The sequence below is a fragment of the Antedon bifida genome, chromosome 11 (genome assembly GCF_963402885.1).
Source record: "Antedon bifida chromosome 11, ecAntBifi1.1, whole genome shotgun sequence".
Taxonomy (NCBI): domain Eukaryota; kingdom Metazoa; phylum Echinodermata; class Crinoidea; order Comatulida; family Antedonidae; genus Antedon; species Antedon bifida.
The window spans coordinates 311,779-332,117 of NC_136236.1; the positions used below are offsets into that span (position 1 = coordinate 311,779).

Below are 20,339 nucleotides of genomic sequence, written 5' to 3' on the forward strand. Positions count from 1 at the left end.
CAAGCGCATAAAAATACAACAGTTAAACATCCAATAGAATATAATAGAAGAATAAATATATGACAATTGTTTGCACATTAAATGCACAATGTACACAATTTAATTTCATATTCAATAATTCTTGAATTTACATATAACATGCAGTAAAACAGCACATAAATAACACACTGTGTACAAATACAAATTAGTATATATATACTTTTTCTGTTGTAGTTGCCTAAGTATTAGTTTATTTTACAAAATATTTATTTCTGTACATAATATTTACAATATATTTTATGTGCACAAGGCTTTGTTATATGTCAGCTTTTTTAATAAACAGATTTGAAAGCAGTAGGCCTACTACTTATTATATTTTGTCTATACTGATGTGAGAGTAAGCCCACACCATTTTATGATTCAAGCCCATCCCATTTTTCGAATTAAGCTCATCTAATTTTGAGATTAATATCCCATTTTGAGAATTATAATCTATCCCATCTTGAGAATAAAAGAATTTGGGAAAGTCCATCCAATTTTGAGAATAAGTCCATCCCATTTTGAGTATAAGTCCATCCAAATTTGAGATTTAAGTACACAACATTTTGTGAATCAGCCCACCCCATTTTGAGATTTAAGTTTACCCCATTTTGAGAATAAGTCCACTACTGTCGTAAATATTTTATCATTGAAATTTCATTGATTGAATAAACAGGCATTCAGTTTGTTGTAGGCAAACAATGAACCAACATTCTATAGGATAGAAAGGTGATAATGTTTAAACTGGAATTTCCTCAGGAAGTACTAGCACTTAGCACACCTTGCGCAATACTTAAAAAAAAAAAATTCAGTTTATTCTACAAATAACACTGTGTACAACAAAAGAATTATGTATTGAGTTGGTTCTATGGATGTAAATGGCACCAGATATAAAAAAATCACATCATCATTAAAGTGTAACTCCAAATACTAATGCTCTGCCAAAAAAATTAATGATAAATGAAATCTCCCGATTAAAAAGTTACATGCTCTATATTAGAAACAACATTTTACCGATATGACGTTTTCTGACTACCACAACCTTTTAAATACCGATTTTTACTTCAGATGCGAAATAGAAAGTCGATGTATATTGGGCCGACTTTTTCTCATTCTCACAGATTTCCTTGTCTTTATCATTTCAAATTAATTAAATTTCAGTATATATCACTGGGCGGTTTACAATTTATTCTGTGCCTGTGATGTTCATACTATTTGTATACTGTACTTAATATTCCAAGAAGGAAACCAAGAGTTATGGAACAACATGATTAAAATAGAATAGAATAAAATAAAACTCAAAGGAGAACTGCAATAATTTGGTCTAACAAGTTTTAAATTGTACATTTATACAAATACCATAACTTCAAGTTATAAACATTCTCAATTACAAACTAAGTCGGTGTACTTAGTCAAACTGAGTAAATGCTAATTTTCAAACAAGGATTCTTTGGGGTGGAAGCATAGACAAGTATCCCATCATCCCTTTGGTTCTTTATGAAGTAAAGCCTATGTTTTATGTAATGAACACTGGATATATACAAATAATACCGAAAAATAAACATTCTCAATTACAATTAACTAAGTCGGTGTACTTAGTCAAACTGAGTAAATGCTAACTTTTACACATTTTTCAAAGGTCATCACAAGGATTCATTGGGGTGGAAGTATATAGATAAGTATCTCATCATCCCTTTTGTGATAGGCCTATGTTTTATGCATATTAAATGAACACTGGATCTTAATTTATTAGTAGTAATATACCACAATATGAGGAAGTGGTATACTTATGTTTTGTGTACAGTAGTCTGCATTTCGTCAATGCCCTGGTTTAGTAATATATTACGTTTTGTGTTTCACAATCAGCTTTATTTATTTGGTCACGGCCCTGGTTTTCAAGTGGTTTACAATACTATTCTCCTACATAAGAATTATTGTGGTTTACAATACTACGGTATTCTTGTACATCAGAATTATTGTGGTTTACAATACTACAGTATTCTTGTACAAATAGAAATACTGCTATATAGTGAAATAAATCCAAAGGTGTCCACGTTCCAAGGTTGATTATGTAATTTGAAACATAATCAACTCAGATAGGCTGTGTTCAGATGTAAAATCAGTTTCCTGTGTAACTGCGGAATACCCTTGAGAGCTAAACCAGTGATGTTCGGACGGACCACCTCCCTGGACGGACAATGAAACATTTAAACATGTAAATTACCGTAAAAAATGTACCCAGCAAGGTTATATTTCATGCATCTTTTTACACTAGTGTCAAATTGATCCTTTCTTGTGGTTGATGAGCTTGCGGTTTATGGTTAAATTGAACAATCCACCTCATTAGTTAGGTTTTTGTAAATTATTACGTCCGAACGGACTCTTACTGTACCAGTTACGACTTAATTTAATTAAGTTTAAACATAATCATCTCAGTTACTGTACCAGTTACGACTTAATTTGTTTAAGTTCAAAACAAAAAAGGTTTTGTCAAAACATACAAAAACAGAGAAACATGAAAATTGTGTTTGTAATTATCCACTTACATGAATACACAACATGCATAATTGCACACACGCACACGTTACACAACATGCATGATTGCACACACGCACACGTTTCGATTAATATTTACAATTAATCTACAATTTCAAAACATGATTCAATGTCCTCAATAATGTCAAACCTACGAAGTTCCTCGTGTTTCAGTAGGTTAAACACTTTTCCAAGCGTTACGCCGCCTTGTTTAGCGAAGTCTTGTAGCAATTTACCCGTTTTGTTGGGATAATTTTCCAACATTTTTGCTTTTCGGCAAGTATAACCAAGTACACCTGTAAAAACAACAATATTGATCTGATCAGACATTTGATTGGATTAACTTTAAAATATATTTCAAATTCAAATTCTTTAATACATTAAAACAAATTTTATAAAATTAACATCAAGATAAACGATGAAAACAAGGAACATGCAACAAAGAGAAAGAACAAAATGAAAGTTAATTATGTCTCCTAAAAAAGGCGGAGTTCACAAACTTAATAACAGGTAAAATAATGTGGAAATCTTAAGCGCCCATAAGAAATATAAATTTATCATTATTGTTAAGGTGATCTCTATACAAATTTTTAATATTATATATATATATATTTTTAAAATATTTAAACAATTTAAGATTGTTTCCCTGTTTTTGTCATGACCTAAGTATTTTCTTTTATATATACAAAGCCATTTGTTTTGTCTATGTGTAGTGCGTGACAAGAAATTTCTTCTGGCAAGATTCTCTATTAATGTTATTGTTCTATTGTTTTATTATATATTACCATCTTTTATTGTATTGTATGGTTTCCATTGATAGAAAATAATAAATGTTGATAATAATAATAAAAAAAAAATGAATACAATATAAATAAAGCAGGCGTTTAGTACAATTTTTATATTTGATGTCATAATCACAAAAATGAAGGAAGTGCTCTGTTAAAATGTCTGGCCCAAAACCCTTAATAGTTCAAATATCAAATTGGTAAAGAAATATCACAATTATTTAACTGAATGCAGCACAGTTAAAAGCTTTTATTTAAAAGCGTGTGGTACTGTGTATGGTACTGAACTAGCTTTGGTATAGTCATAACATTGCATATTGTTGGCAGAATGCCAAGAGTGGAATTCTATGGTTACTACAGAGTTCATTATAATAATCAATAGTCTTGTGATTCACATAAACCAACTGGAAATGTATAATGTGCACAAGTATGGTAGTGATGTGCCCAAATATGGTAGTGATGTGCCCAAATATGGTAGTGATGTGCCCAAATAAGGTAGTGATGTGCACAAATAAGGTAGTGATATGACATCATCATGTCCATATATGGACACATCACATTTTTTTGTCACATAAAGTTTGATAGTGTGGACAGAGTTTATGGAATATAATTGTAATTGTATAAAATAAAAACAATGTAACTACATTTCAATTTAAAGGCTTCTTACAATAAAAACAAACCAGATCTAAATTTGTGTGATTTTAATAATCCTACTAAAATTCAAAAGAAGCACAATTGCAAATATCTAAAACAATTAAAATAATGTACTTACTTGCGAGGCCTTTCCAATTCCGATTCAACGGATCATCATAGTTCATGTTATCCTCTATGATGTTAGTAACTTTTGTGGGTAGGTCCATCAGACGCGTCTTCAAGCTAAGGCATTTCATTGTGCAATCAGCCATCTGGCAAATCTATTCAAGGAAACAAATATAATAATGAAGAGAGTGGATTCTTAAGCCCTGTCTACACTATCAAACTAGTTTGACAACAAAAGTGTGTATGCCTAAATATGGTAGCGATATGCCCATCATGTCCATATATGGGCACATCACATTTTGTTGTCACATAAAGTTTGATAGTGTAGACAAGGCTTTACACAAGTATTAAAAACAACAGTGTTAGTCAGTTTTGTGACCCTCAGAAAAAAATGATTGTAACATTTTAGGTGGAAAGATACCATAGGTGGCAGATAGAGAGACATACATTTTTGAATATATGATACTTACCGCGGCGTTTGCTGGTTTCTTTTGAATCCATGGTGCAACATGTTCATCGTTGTCAATATGTTCTGACCCACAGTACACACCATTGTACATGGAGTACCTACTGAGGTCAATGACATGCGCTTTCCTGTTGTCACCATCCCTTTTGTGACATTCGTCACATGACAAAGGGCACGGAGGCCCGATCAAAATTGTCTGTGTCTGTCGTGGTGAGATGGCATTGAACACTTCCGTCACAAGATTTAGAAGATTCAGAGGGCTGTACGATTCAAACCATCTAATAAAAACGAAAAATATTGTTTTATTGTTCGTCGTACACCCAAATAGACAACTAATGAGAAACTTGCACAACATGATTTTGGGCAGAAGAATGTTCGAATTTGATACGTATACAATTTTTGTTTCTACCTTATTAGCTGCAGATCTAATTATGTTACAAACATAAAATGACAAAAAAATGTGATGTGTCCATATATGGACATGGTAATGTCATATCACTACCATGTTTGGGCATATCACTACTATATTTGGGCACATCACAACCATATTTGGGCAAAGTTTGATAGTGTAAACAGAGAACAATTACTCACAATATGACCTTCAGAAGTCTATTACTTCAATTCAAATTCTTTATTGCAACAAGCATTGTTGAATCATGGACCTATAAATAGGTTGAATTTACAATATCAAAATAACAATGAATAAAATATTATTATTATTATTATTACTTACGTGGTATGGATGTTGATAACTCCTTTCCTAGAGTCTGACTCCATTATAAACTCACAACGTCCTCGCATACAAACTTGAAGTGCATTGCGACTTAGAAATTGCCAATCAGACTGTTGTAACTTCTGAAACATCAAAATAGCACTTCTCAAAAACAACCCATCTGGAATGATTCCATTGAAGTCGACACAAAGCTGATGATGAAATTGTCTTTTAAGAAAGGGATCCAACTCAAAATGTTGTTTGAGATAAATTGGAACCAAATAAACGTCATCAGAATGATTGTTAATAGCGCCACAAACATCGTTTCTTTTTAAGCAATGTATTACATTCATAGATTCTAATAACTCTACTTTGTGCACGCCGTCAACCAGCTGCGATAGAAATTTCTTTTCAGCACAAGCGGACGTTTTCAGGTTCTGCCAGCCGTCGTAATAATTCGGATGACACAGCGACTCTAGAGGAGCGTTAGAAATGGTGGAAGCATTCCTCAGAAGGTGCTGGCGATCAAGCATGATCAACCCATTTGGAGTAGAAGACGTCAACACAAGATTACCTGCAGGAAATTGATTAAAAATGGTGATAGAAATGAAAGCAGATTCCACAAAATTGTACAAACAAAATATTACAAAACTACTAGACTGTATAAAGTGACTCATTGCATGGCACGTTTTCATGCTTCAATGAGACACGAGAACAATGACTATTGTGTCAGGTACCACAATATAAATAATCTCCACTTTTAAAAAACTTTGTTTGGTTAAAATGTACAGTATTTTTATATGTATGGCCATCAGAAACTAAATAAAATACTTTAAAAACTTTGATTAAATTTACAGTATTTTTATATGTATGGCCATCAGAAATTAAACAAAATAATTAAATATCAACATTTTTATAGGTACGGCCATCGGAAACTAAATAAAATACTTTTTAAATTAAAAAAATACTGTAAATTTAAAAAAAAGTTTGTTGATTAAATTTACAGTATTTTTTATGGCCATCAGAAATTTAATAAAATTATATTTAACAATACCTGTATTAAGGACCTCTCCTGAATCATGTAGATACGTCAAGCAACTATTCACATCCATGCAATTTAAAATAAAGTTGTTCTGCAGTTGAAACTTTAATCCTTGCTCTCGCAAATCATGAACGCGCTTATGAAGTTGTAGGTATCTGTAAGGATACGAAGCATCAACAAATCCTTGTCTGAGGGCCACCTTTGAAATATGATTCTGAACAACTTGCATATCGTAAAGATGAAAGTCTTCGCCAAAATGATCGTCATACATTTCCAACAACATATTCTTATCAGAGAATGAATCAAAACTTTCACTTATCAATTTTCGTTGATTATCTCTTGTGAGCTTCACGATAAAACATGGCGCATTTGTCAACGCATCGTACTGCAACATATTGCCATAAGTCAAACGAAATCGGTTGTGTAACGTTCTGCCAATGTCGTGAACGTTGCATGAAATTGTAGAATTCTGCGTTCCGATGAGATAAACTCTGACCTTTGTTGATACATAGCATTTAATTTTACATAAATGTTTTTGGATTGTTTCCAAGACAGATTCAGAATCCGTAAGAAACTGTTCCACACTGAACTGAATCGCATAAATAGCGTGTTTACATAGCAGTATTTGGGAACATGATTCCGTTAAGTGCCCTTCCTTAAGCGCAACGACTTCTAGACGAACATTTTGGTGGAATGTACCGCCAAACGATTGTCCTCTGAATGCAAAGTTTCGTCTTGAATCCAACACTTCCGCATAATAGTTAACACTATGATTGACTCGTAACCAATCACGATGTTGATTCAGATCTGCATATGCCAAAGCTGCTACAGGATTGGTTGATTTTAACTCCGACATGCTTGTTGCACCAATCAGAGATAGTGTAATGGATGAACTTTCTTTTCCAAATACAAACAGTTTCAAGTAAGGAAGATTTGGCATCTTGGTGTCCAGCCAGGACTCTTCATTTACCACTTTTTCACGAGGATGATTAATCAACTGCTTATGAGAATTAAGAGGATTTGTACCGCATGGGTATAGTTTTGATGCATCATATTTTTTAGGACTTTGCACAATAAATTTTACGATTCTGGTATTTTTCACAATACTGCTCAGTTTTCTTACCTATAAAAAAAAATACAGAATGTTTTTTTTTTTAAATATTTAACAATATAGCATAAGAATATTATATTGTCTAATAATAAAATAGACCATCTTCGTTTATAAATAGTCTAAGATGTTCATTTCAATCGAAATACTGAATGGTTTCATTTTTCAAGAAGTTTGCAATTCTCAGAAACTCCTCTCAAATTGAAAGTTAAAAAAACCAGAATGTATTCCTGGATATAAACACTTCCTTCAAACTGGGAAATTTTGTGAGAGAAATTGTGCGCAAGACTTTCAGATATAGACTTGAAATCCTGTAATATTATTAATGGCCTCTCATCTACAATGTTTCAGATTAAATATCAATCTGACATAAGTAATGTATTTAAATGTAATCTCTATTAAAATATTACTTTTTGTGTGTTAAATTTTGTTCTTTATGCCACTAATATATGACACACTAAATACCTTATAGTACCTCTAAATATGTATTGTAATTCAATCATCCTCTTATTCAATATTTCTTTAAAGGCCTATTCACAATCAAAAGCACAGTTTGTCATGCATCAGTGAACATGTATTCACCGATCTACAGGTACACACACTTTCACTTAACTTTAAATAGTGAACTTGTGAACGTCTTTTGTCTGAGCTAACTAAAGGCATTTTCAGCAACGCCACAGACATGCACAAACTAACCTATATAATTATTGTTTGTTGATATTAAACTATTAAATATTTAGGATTTTTTTGAGGACTTAAAACAAATTAAAATCTAAGTGCAGACTTACATTTTTCTCAGAATCCATTGGGTTACCATTAACAGACAGTATCCAGTCTCCACACTTCAACTTGCCATAAACTGGCGAATCTCTCTTTATGCTATGTATTGTGAAATAATAACGGCAACGTCCCTAAAAACGTACATTATTATTGATTTGATTAATGTTTTTAAAAGTACTGTTTAAATCATAAGAAACAGACTTATTACAAATTATTAAAAATCCTGACATATGACAGGACTTGAACCCAGGACCCTTGGATTGGTAGCCAACCTTCATTTTAATCACCAAGCCACAATTCCACTCCATGTCATATGTCAGGGTATTTTCTGACGACAAATTACAACTCCACTCCCAAAGACAAAGGCATCTTGTGTATATGTTTGTCTTGTGTATATATGTTATGTCTTGTGAACAGGATTGCCACCTTTAAGAAGGATAATGAATGAATTCCCTTATGGTTATCCTTGGCAATTTATACATATATAAAAACAAAATTTTAAACTAAAAAACTTACCTGTTTTTGATACCAAGCAAAACCAAGTTTTTCATTTTCAGATTTCTCCACGACAACAGTTTTTGTTGGTGACGACCATGTAATGGAATCTGGATACTCAAAGACGATGTCCAAAGGCAAAACATTCATCGTCTTTCTCTTCTCAATTGGTATGTTTGAAGGCAACTTGTTACCAATATTTTTTGGAAATGATGGAAACTCAACACCAACATCAACAGGTGAATCACTGGATTTCATAGACTCATCCGATGTATTTAACGAGAGTGAACTCAATGACATTTCAGCACTGTGTTCTGAGCTTTCAGAAATGAGTCTATGAAGCTCCATGTTGGTGCCAATAGACATCTCAAAGATCACCTAGAATATTCAATTCTAGGTTTACCTGCGGGGTAAAATAAATAAGACAGTAAGGCATGAGTAGGTATAGTTTATCATTAAATCTCTCTTAATATGATACTGTTTATATATTTTAACATTGGCCTATACTGTTTAATGTGCAATTTGATGTATTTTTCTTGTCGTTTTATTGTTTTAATTAATATGCCAAGAAAAATAAAATTAATTTCCATTTTAAGTGGACCAATACAATTTCTTTAATCTTGAATCTATCAATTAAGACAATTTAATTCCATCCATTCTTATTTTTAATTTAAAATAAACTATGATTCTCCCTCCCGATTTTACTATGGCAATACCGCATTTTATGCTGGCCACACCCCTTTATTGTGTATTCTCAAACTTCCTAATCTTATGCTGGCTACACCCCTTTACTGTAGTAGGCCTAATCTCAAAATAAAGTATAGGATTTCTGTACACATTGATTTTGTCCGCCGCACAAAATGTACGTAGATGTATACTGTAAATGTTTAATATTTGGGAAGCGCTCGCCTTCCTGTTATAACAATATTCAATTCAGATCGAATTAATAAAGGATGATATTACGTCATCACACTGCCTCCCACTTCTTGGAATTTTGTAAACAAGAATTGCTTAGTTGAGCAAGATATCAACAATTGGTGCTTAAGAACACAACCTCAAAAACATGCTTAAATATACATGACAACAACAAACAGGCGCATCTTAAACAAAAACATTTAATCTTAAATAAGCACATAGTTTTTTAATTGTATAACTAATAGTAAAAAGTGGAATATTACCTTATGAAGCTTGGCGTACGCCAGGACCGAAGAGATATCCTCCTCACGAGTTTATCAACTGTTGCCGACAAGACCGCGACACAACGTAAGAACTTCACGAACACAACGTTGAGGTCGCACTTCATGTTTTACCAAAGATACGCCGATCATCTTTGGTTTTCTTTTTCGATACGGAGCTAATCATAGCCCCGTGCTGATAGCATGGAGCTATATTACTATCCCCGGTATTTACTCCATGCTTATAGTATCAGTGTTACTTTACTGTCATACATTTTAAAATTGAAGTTAGAATTAACCACGGGAAGCGAAAGCGAGGCACAAAAAAACGGAGCCGCCGAGCACAGTGAAAATATAAAATTGAAGTTAGAATTAACCACGGGAAGCGAAAGCGAAAACGAGGCACAAAAAAACGGAGCCGCCGAGCACACAGTGAAAATCTATTAAAAAAAGTTATTTTTAGGAAGGTGAGGGATTTACTATATGGAGGTATAATTCTCCATAGATTTACTAATACAAAAAACACGCGACATTAAAGTCAAGAATTTAAATTACTGAACCTTATTGAGAAAAATAAAGCAGTTGTAAACATTTACACTGAATATGACGCAAAAAATGCGACAAACTAATGATGCCGGAACGGAATCCGTCGTGAAAAACATGATTAAACCACATTAATCGATTTAGCAATGATCGGTTAGAATGTGCACATTTGGCGTACATTGACACGGATCAACGATCACCTCTAATCCGAATAACACACGGACGCATTTACTTAATTTTATTTCATGAATATTTTATAAGATAAAATTGTACGAAAATATCACAGAATTGAAGTCTCTAAAATAATGTTATGATTGGAGATATTCCTATACTCACTTGACACGTGGAGTAGAATGCCTAAATATATAACAACCAACTGAAATTAAATATTCCCAACAATAATTGCTTCATTCAAGCTAGATATCGATCTAATTTTTTTCACAAAACTAAACATTTTTCTCCTGATTTGTTTGTATTCAAGACAGGACCAGAATGCAAAACCCTAACCTGATTGTGTAATCCTGTATAAAGATGTTGTTGAATAAATAAACTAATATAATGCCTCACTTTAGGTTCACCGCAATATTTAGGGTCCGAACATTGGCGACTGAGAGATAATTAATAATACTGACAGACAAATTGACAAAAAGATCTTTTAATACTGTATAACAATTGTGATAGAAAAGAAAACAAATATAAAGGCAGTTCAGTGGTCTGCTAGAACAAGGTTTTAACAACCTACAAACAAGTAACCTAGTAGGCCGTCAACAGATAATCAATCAATGAATTTTTCAACTTTTTAAAAATCAAAAACACACTATAAATACAATTTAAAGGTATTTAAATAAACTTGATATAACATTACTAAATCTAATCTACGTTTGACAATGGTCCTTCGACTTGTTTTCCAACTTTAATACGTAACGCAAGCACACGCTAATTTGACCAATCATACAAGCGATATAGTGGTTGAGACGATCCATCGTGTCGTGATTGGTCAAATTAATTGCGTTGCGCTGACGACGTTCTTAACGGGCGTTGCGTTTCGCGCGGCGCGTTAGTAACGAAGCGCGCACAACTAGTAATAGGAACCAAGCTTGTCGTCGGACATCCTAACATGCTGAAATCGCTAAAAAAAAGCCTATGTACTAAAAACATACACTATATACACAACTAGCAAACAAGAGGATTCAATTTAATGTTTTAAAAACGGTCTTAATTTAACAATTTATTTCCGAATACAACATTATTGGTTACTTCTTTTTTTTTATCACAATACTATGTAACCACTCTGTACAAGAATTCTTTGGTTTAAAAATCTATCTTCTTTCAGTGTAATACTAATAATTGTCCAAACACATACATTATTATAAATTTCGATCTAAATTTGACTTTGTTCATTGAATTAATTTACAAGTTTTAAAATCATTTTTTTAAATTCACATTGATCATAAATCTTTTATAATTTCTCTGGTTAAAGACTGGTTTCCTAAAATCATACATACTGTCTGTATATCTGATGTTTTAGACACATGTAATGGAAACCAGCCGAGAGATTACCAAGAGTTATTATATAACAGAGAGCTTTCAGTTTTCCGACGTCCTAAAGCATATTTTCTACGAGGCGCGAATCGAACAATCCTGAGTTATGATTGGTTGCACAATTTTCACGTCACAAGAAGTAGGGGAAATAATAAAAATAATACGCGTGCGTATAAAGTTTTTCATTCGCGCGCGTATTCGCCTAGTGGAGGCTTTATTGGTATTACTTCAATCGGCGTTTAGATTTTAATATCCCACTTGCAGAAATGAGGTAATTGATAACTGTAAGCATTGGGTCGTGGCAAATGGAAAGCTTCCTAGAGCGTGGTTGCCACTAGCGACGCAACGCAAGGACGTAACGCAACGCAAAGTGATTTGACCAATCACAAGCGATAGTGTTGCGTTACGTTCTAGTGGGAACCAAGCTTTAATAATAACTCTATGGGTGGATCACCCTGATCACATAGTAATCATTTGCAGCAATTCTTTCAAACATTTGTTGATCAATTTTATTAATTTTAAACATTTATCCATCCTTTAATCATTCTTTTAATTTCTACTACTGCTCTTCTTCTTCCTCCTCCTCCTCTTCTTCCGATGTTGCTTCTGCATTTTTATTTTTCTTTGGAGTCTGAAAAGAAAAACAAGATGTCATTATCTAAATAAAGTGTCATCATTATCATCCAAATCATTAAGTTGTTTTGTACATTCAACAACATCATCATGTACTCAATATATACTTACCTTTGTGTTTTCACCCTACAAAACAAACAAGAAAATCAAATATTTTATGTCTACAGTCTTTCACATTATTGAATAAGATGGTTGTGTCATTTTATTATTTTTAATAAATGTGTTTGTCTCCCTCTATGAATATTAAATTTGTCAATGCTGCTGTAACTAATATAAGGGTATATTTTGAAAACTGGTTCTGGGTCCCCATGCACCAATCGTGCCTCTTGTAATCTTTTGTCATTTTTAATTCCAGTTTGTCTGCCTGAATTTTAGGATTAGACTTTTTGTTTCTGCTGTTACTGTTTTATATTACTATATTATTATTGGTCCAACTTTCATTAAAGATGTATTGTCCCCCAAAATCATGAAAAATAAAGATTTTTAAAATTGGACTTTGAATAGGCCATTTTGCAGTTTTAATGAAGTTGTTCACTTCCATAAGAAAAAAAACGGGGGAAAAAATTATTTCACCTATAAAAAGACAAAATAAACAGTTAAATTACCCAAAAACTCATTGTCTTCCAGACAATTTGACAATTTTTTGCTTTAAATTACATTTTTCTCAGGTAAATACATTTTTTTAAGACCCAATTTTTTGTGAGAGTGAATAACTATTATGTGACATTAAAATAACATATTCAACAAAAAAATTTAAAAAAATATTTTTTTAGGGGGACAATATATCTTTAAATACTCAACATTCATATTAAACATTGATATGTTTTTAAATTAAAAATTCTAGACAGTATGGTGACATTTTAATTTAAAATTTGTCACGCTTGAGTGATCAGCTATCGGTTATGATTTGAACTTTGAACTCAACCTAGATTTAAATAATTAATCTTCCTACGACAAAACGAAACATTTTACAATAATAAACGGAAAATGCCAAGAGAGTGAAATAAGCAGTAAAGGTTTTATGTAGTCAGGGACAAGCTCAGATTCAAGCTCAGATTCAAATACATAGCTTTTGTAAGAAGATCCCTAAACAGGTCACGCTTCTTCCATCAGCTAGGATACAATTTTGCTGTACATATTTATCCAGTCGGAGTTTCATTTAAATTATAATTTATTTTTTCCCAAAATTAATGGTAGTACACTCAATTGGAATGTTCAATATTATCTATATTTCATAAAAAAGAAATAATTGAAATTTATTTTTTATAAATTTCATTTAAATTATTTTTCTAATAATTAATATGATTTAAGTAAATTTACTATAATTTTAAATATAATATTAATAATTATTTTGAGTGAATTTGAATAGACTATGAACAATTTGGGAACATTAACATTTTAGAATATTAAATGATACAACATACCAAAATACATTATGATGCTTAAGTACAGACTTAGTATTGAACAGAAGGCAGGAATGATCTTAACAAAGAAAAGACAGAGAACAAAGAAGGACCAAAGGATGGCTGCTGCAGCAGCCTGGGAAATGTAATAAGCATATTGATCATAGAGGTCTTATGATCTACCTCAGGCATCTGTGTTTAATACATAAGCCTTCATGTATTTATTATTTAATAATATATTCAATAAATATATTTAACTAATAATTTCATTTATTTTAGTATCAAGATAATTTTAATTCTTTTTTACCAATCTTTCCATTATTTTTTGAAATAATTTCTATATTTTACACTTTACTATAAATTTCAATATCATGACAATGTTTTAATTAGTTTGTTATTGGCAGAAATTTGAATAAATAAATACAAGTAAATGAATAAAACATTTTCAAAATATATACTGGTTTAAATGTTGATATCAATGTTACTATAGTATGTTGGTAGAGAATGTCAAGTATAAAACCTTTAAACATTATAATGTTGTTACCAAATGTGAACTTGTGGTAATGATCTGCATGTGGTAGTAGTGGGTTCAACATACTTAACATTTTTAAATTAGATTTAAGAATTTGGTTTCTGGGTTACAGACAACAATACATGATAAAGTACAAGATATTGTACACATTCAATTGATGTTGTCATTTTGATACATTGCCACTAACTTTAAATGAATAAAATCATTTTAATAATCTATATTTTTAATTTAGGAAAATAATTAAAATATAAATGATATAGTTAAGAATTGATATAATTTTAAGTTTTCTAATTTTACATTCAATCCTAACTTCAAATGAATAAAATAAATTAAATAAATAATATTTTCAATATAGGATAATAATAAATATTAAACTATAAATTATATAGTTTAAAAATGTGTACCATAATAATTATAATGTTTTATTAATCACTTTATTAGTTGGCGGTCTGAAATGCTGAATAGAGCTAGCAACATTGTTATAAATAATATTTCAAACTTTCGAACTTGAAATGAATTAAATAAATTAAATAATTGATATTTTTAATTTAGGAAAATAATTAAAATGATATAGGAATTGTAATAATATTTCCAATTGAGTCACTTTTTGGTTAAAATTGGTCTAAAATGCTGAGCTATAGCAACATTGTTATAAATAATATTTCAAAAATATCCATCAATTATGATGAACTAGAATCATCTGTGATTTAACAGAGGAGAGAAGCAGCAGCAATAATAGGGTCACATTCCAAGTAATGTTGACATTACTCCTCCTCACATGATAGAGGTCACGTAGGGGTCAAGCAAGTTTTGTTTTCATGTTTTTATACAAGAAGGGCAAATAGCGTGTGAAAGTGGGCATACAAGTTGTTCAACTTTATTGCTTAAAAAAATATTTTTCCTAATATTTTTTTTTAAATATATTTGGCAACAAAAAAGGTTGTTTTTGAATTACAAGTAATCCTTGCATAAAATAAAAATTAAGCTCTTCTCATTCAACATTTTACCAAAAAACCACTCTTATAAGATTGTACTCATAAACAAATACTGAGTACTGTATTTTGACCCTATCTATCAATAAATCAAAATATTGACACAATTTAAGGCATAAAGAACACTGCATCAAAATATTTACACAACAATATTATATGTGTGATGGGCTCAAATATGGTAGTGATATGCCCAAATATAGTAGTGATATGCCCAAATATAGTAGTGATATGCCCAAATATAGTAGTGATATGCCCAAATATAGTAGTGATATGACATCACCATGTCCATAAAGTTTGATAGTAGACAAGGCTTTAGACACTTTCATTTTCTGTTTCTATTAATTTGGTATGTTTATTACTTTATTTCATGTAAATATTGTAAATATGTTGTAGTTGAGTCATCAGGAAACTTTGTGTAGCATTTTCAAAGGGTGATATATGAGCAATTATAAAAAGTACATATCAATTAAATGACCTAATAAACTACTTTATTTTATGCATAAAAATTAAATATTGCTTACCGCCGTTTTTCGTGGTCTACCTCGACCTCGTTTCTTTCCACTTGAAGAGGTGGCCACTACTGTTTTCTAGATATAAATATATTAACACATTATAGACATAGGCCTACACAAAAAATAAAATTATACTCAATTCTAAACAAAAACTTTATGAATACTTAAATCACGATTTTTGTTAACAAAAGAATTCAAAATGCGCCCGATCTCACAACCTTCACCACCACCAATGCAACGCAACATCGCGTATTTTTAATCGCGAATATTATTAGTACACAAATAATAAGCATGTACTTTGGTGTCATGGCGCCCGTTTGGCATATTATCAGAGTAATATAATAGCATTTAACATTGAGAAGTAATGGTATTATTTTTTACCTTTTTCGCTATAGTCGTTGCTTTTGTGCTGCCCTTTGGCCTTCCTCTAGGTCGCTTTTCCTTTGGCTCCTCTGACTAAAATTTAAAAAAATCAGAAAATTGTCAACAATACAACAGACGTTTAATAAATGATAAAATGCTAATATTTATAGAAAAATGATACTACTTACAGGGTCTGGTTTCGGGTATTTTCGAGGCCGTCCTCTGCCTCTTTTTGTTGGTTCTTCAATGGCGGAATCTTCTCCCTTTTTTGAACTCATTATCTTCGTCAAATGTCGTCTGCTTTCCTTGATCTATAATTCCTCGCGTATCGTCTGCTTAGCTAAGCAACCGTTTTACGCCCGCCGAGAGCCGCAGAAAAAAATAAATAAAATGTCCACAACGCTTTATTTAATTACTACCAGATATTTACAGGACAGCAGTGCAATTAAATTGAGGAAATTATGTTGATTTCTGAGCAAGTAAGGTTTAGCGTATATTGGACGGACGCCTCCAGCTCACATCGGGAAGCACGGGTATCCACGCTTTCTCACCAAGAAAAACAACAATAGGCTAAGTAAAGAGTGCGTGTGTATTAGACGTGGTCATGTGACCAATGTAGCGTCCTTATAGTATAAACATTTTTGTTTCAGAAATATTTACGATTATTGACTATATTGGAGCTATTTTAATGATTTATTTAGTGAGATTACGTGCGTCCAATTTGCATCTTTTCACAAGTCAACGATTAAATCACTGACCTCGTATTTATTAAATTATTAGCGTATGCTTATCGCAATTCGGAAGAGCCACATGCGCACAGGGGGGCGTAACATTCCCGACGCAAAAATGTACAGAGTACAAATTGAACAAAAAAAAACCCGATTGCGATCGGTCTTATTAACATGTGCATAAAACACCCGAATATACGCCCATGATACTATTTTCGCATCGAGAGGGAAGTACTTTTATAAATTATAATTTTAGGAATAACGCCGCCGAATGTCTGTCTAGAAAATTGGTCCCAGTAATTACCCAGTTTACTACAGAAGTACAGGAATTTTAATTTTCTAAATATAATAATATTTTTTTTTTAAACTTCATCGTCTTTTATTTATGTTTGCTTCTATTGTCAAAAATAATCCGAACTCAGCAGCTGCTTAAACGAAAATTAGACGTGCCTTTGTTTTTTATATTACAAAAGAACACAATACAAAGTTCTCGTATTACAAACAACTTTGCGCGGGAAACTCGTAAGTTCTCGTATTGCGCGGGAAACTCGTAAGTTCTCGTATTGCGCGGGAAACTCGTAAGTTCTCGTATTGCGCGGGAAACTCGTTGGCTGACCGTCAACTTTAAACCAATGGACGTAAATAAAATGTAAACTAAATTTTGTTCAATACTTCAAGAAAATAAAATCGAGTACAATTTAATTTTAATTTTTTCGTATATACTTATATATAACACACATACATGTATTGAAATCACCATAATCTCAAGTTAACATAAAAAAAAACAGAGTTGCATTTAATAAAACTTCATTGATACTTTTTAGTGACTATATTTTGTCTCCTAAGGGTCAATTAAAGTTTAACACGATCGTTTCCAGCCACCCACATTTTTGTGGTCAGCGGTTTGTGGTCAGACGGAGTTTATGATCACCTAGGGAACCAGAACAGCAAAATTGTGCAACAGGCTCTTGTTGATATGGAACGACCAGCCCCTGACAATTACAACTATTTGGCCAACAATTTCTTCTAATTTCTTGAAACATCACTATTTTATGAAGCTTACTTCATGATAGGCCACACAAGGATGTGTCCCGATAAAAGGAAACAATCCAGGACATAAATAATAAAATAGAGCCTTGTAAATCGTGATAAATTAAAAATGTACATAAACAAAAATAACAATTATGTATGTATTTTTACTATACTTTTCCTTCCAACTTGGTGAACAAGAACACTTATTTATACCCTAAATACTGGATTAAATAAAATACTTTAACTTATAAGGTATGAGTACACACTGTAGATGCTAGCAAACCAGTCTACATCTCTGGTGCATTAGTACACTACGTGTCTGTAGCAAAGCAAAGCCCTTATGTTTCAAGTAAGTAATGAGTTTAATGTGTCGGGAGGATTTCACATTGATACACATTGCTATCTTTATTCATAAATTATTGATATGGGCTTGCAACTGCATCCTGTGATAAAAACTGTATGTACATCTCTTAGCAAAGCCCTTATATTTCAAGTCAATAATGAGTTTAATGTTCCTGTGCCAAAGAAGGACACCTGATTTATATAGGCCTGCAACTCTCCTGTATTAGTACATTATGTGTCTACTGTGGCATTTCACAAAGCACTTATATTTTATCGATGCTGGATATGGGCTGCAACTTTTGCATTTTCTGATAAAAACTATGTACATCTCTTAGCATTTGTAGATAGTCATCAGCCTGTGTCCATAGCTTTGTCTTCAGATGATGTTCCTTCATCCAATTCATCTGTAGCATCTAACTTCTCACTGGAAGTATCTTTAAAATAAAGCAGTATTCTGATTAATTTGTGACATTAGAAGAGCAATAATATAAGAGGAAGATAGGTAAATTAAACAATCAATCGATCGATGAGAGTCGTGAGGTTGTTGATGTAGTGAATAACAAAACTAGAGATAGGCTCTCACTACCATTTATTCATACACATTTCAACAGCATGGAAAGTAAAACCCACAAATATTCTTACCTGTTGTTGATGACGTCTTTGGTTTCAAGAAAACTCTTTCCATTTCAAGTTTTTGGACAGTTTTACACAAGTAATTCATCATTGGTACATCATCTTCAGTTTCTGTTTAAAAAAAACCCACAAATATTTCAAAGTGGCAAACTAAGTATGTGCAAACTTTTGAAAATTACAAATTGAAATCAGGGGTGTCACTGTGTGTATTCTATTTACCAAATTAAATTTGGCTATATCACTATGCACCTTGGATGCAGAAGTGTGTTTGGCAAGTGATAGTACTCCCACGACTCATAAGACAAGGCCTGTATGCAAGTGAAAGACAATACAGTCTCCTGGCGCTATTTGTAAATAATTACAAATCTATAGATAGTAAGTTTGTCTGTCTGTATGTCCATTTGTCTTACTTTCTTTTCCCTCTTCAAAAATGACCGCTGTTCCAACTGTGTGCTTGTACTGTCCCTTAAATATACAGTTGTCCAGTTTAAGATGCGGACTTGGAGAATCTATATCCTGCAGAAAGAAAACATTATTAAACATTAAATAACACATTAACAACATTATGGTTCCCATCCAGTTATAATCAAAGTGCTTGTTTTAAAAAGGTTCTGCATTTAATATGCATTATTATATTATAAATGCACTATTACAATAAATGATTTATCTATGTAACTTACAATAACTTCACAACTTTTACTATTTTTGAATTCATCATGTGATATTCCAGACAGTTCCACTAAAACATAGTACTCCTGTAATTGTAAATTAATCAAACATTAATTGGGTGAATTTGCTACTTCCAAGGCGGCAACCTTGACTAAGTACTTGGGTAGGCCTAGGCTAGTTCTAAACTAGTTAGACGGCCTATATTTTTTAGCCCAGCAGGCCAGACTAGCTGGGCTAGCTAGACACAGAGAGAGAGAGAGAGAGCCTAGCCCTAGCTCTATTAACCTACATCTAAACTTACACCATTATACTGAAACATTAATATTTTAACTATTAAATTTTGATTTAAAAAAATATTCTTTTCCTACCTCCTCCTCCCATTCATCCGAATCTTCATCAGGCATGACATTATCTCTGGCTGTCGCCATTTTGTTTCTACTACTTTGCTGTCTGCTCTTTTCAAAAATTTAATTCCGAGAATACATTTTGGAAATCATTCTTTCGTTTTAAATTAACAACCGTCTATATCACGTTATTTAT

At 32.1% G+C, this 20,339-nt stretch overlaps 3 protein-coding genes across 3 annotated transcripts; all 3 read right to left on the bottom strand.

The window, feature by feature from the left end:
- Positions 1-82: 82 nt before the first annotated feature.
- LOC144855683 (uncharacterized) lies at positions 83-9,928 on the bottom strand. Its single transcript, XM_078713599.1, has 8 exons — positions 9,879-9,928; positions 8,722-9,103; positions 8,214-8,336; positions 6,330-7,440; positions 5,297-5,849; positions 4,568-4,841; positions 4,111-4,252; positions 83-2,849 (listed from the first exon to the last, which is right to left on the bottom strand). Exons 2-8 carry the CDS (start codon positions 9,064-9,066, stop codon positions 2,656-2,658), a joined length of 2,742 nt encoding a protein of 913 aa, XP_078569725.1. The 5' UTR covers positions 9,067-9,103; positions 9,879-9,928; the 3' UTR covers positions 83-2,655.
- Positions 9,929-11,057: 1,129 nt separating this feature from the next.
- On the bottom strand, positions 11,058-16,963 carry LOC144855689 (uncharacterized). Its single transcript, XM_078713606.1, has 4 exons — positions 16,584-16,963; positions 16,414-16,488; positions 16,042-16,107; positions 11,058-12,591 (listed from the first exon to the last, which is right to left on the bottom strand). Exons 1-4 carry the CDS (start codon positions 16,671-16,673, stop codon positions 12,520-12,522), a joined length of 303 nt encoding a protein of 100 aa, XP_078569732.1. The 5' UTR covers positions 16,674-16,963; the 3' UTR covers positions 11,058-12,519.
- An 847-nt stretch (positions 16,964-17,810) lies between these two features.
- LOC144855870 (general transcription factor 3C polypeptide 6-like) lies at positions 17,811-20,272 on the bottom strand. Its single transcript, XM_078713822.1, has 5 exons — positions 20,168-20,272; positions 19,811-19,885; positions 19,541-19,646; positions 19,140-19,241; positions 17,811-18,931 (listed from the first exon to the last, which is right to left on the bottom strand). Exons 1-5 carry the CDS (start codon positions 20,225-20,227, stop codon positions 18,849-18,851), a joined length of 426 nt encoding a protein of 141 aa, XP_078569948.1. The 5' UTR covers positions 20,228-20,272; the 3' UTR covers positions 17,811-18,848.
- Positions 20,273-20,339: the final 67 nt, after the last annotated feature.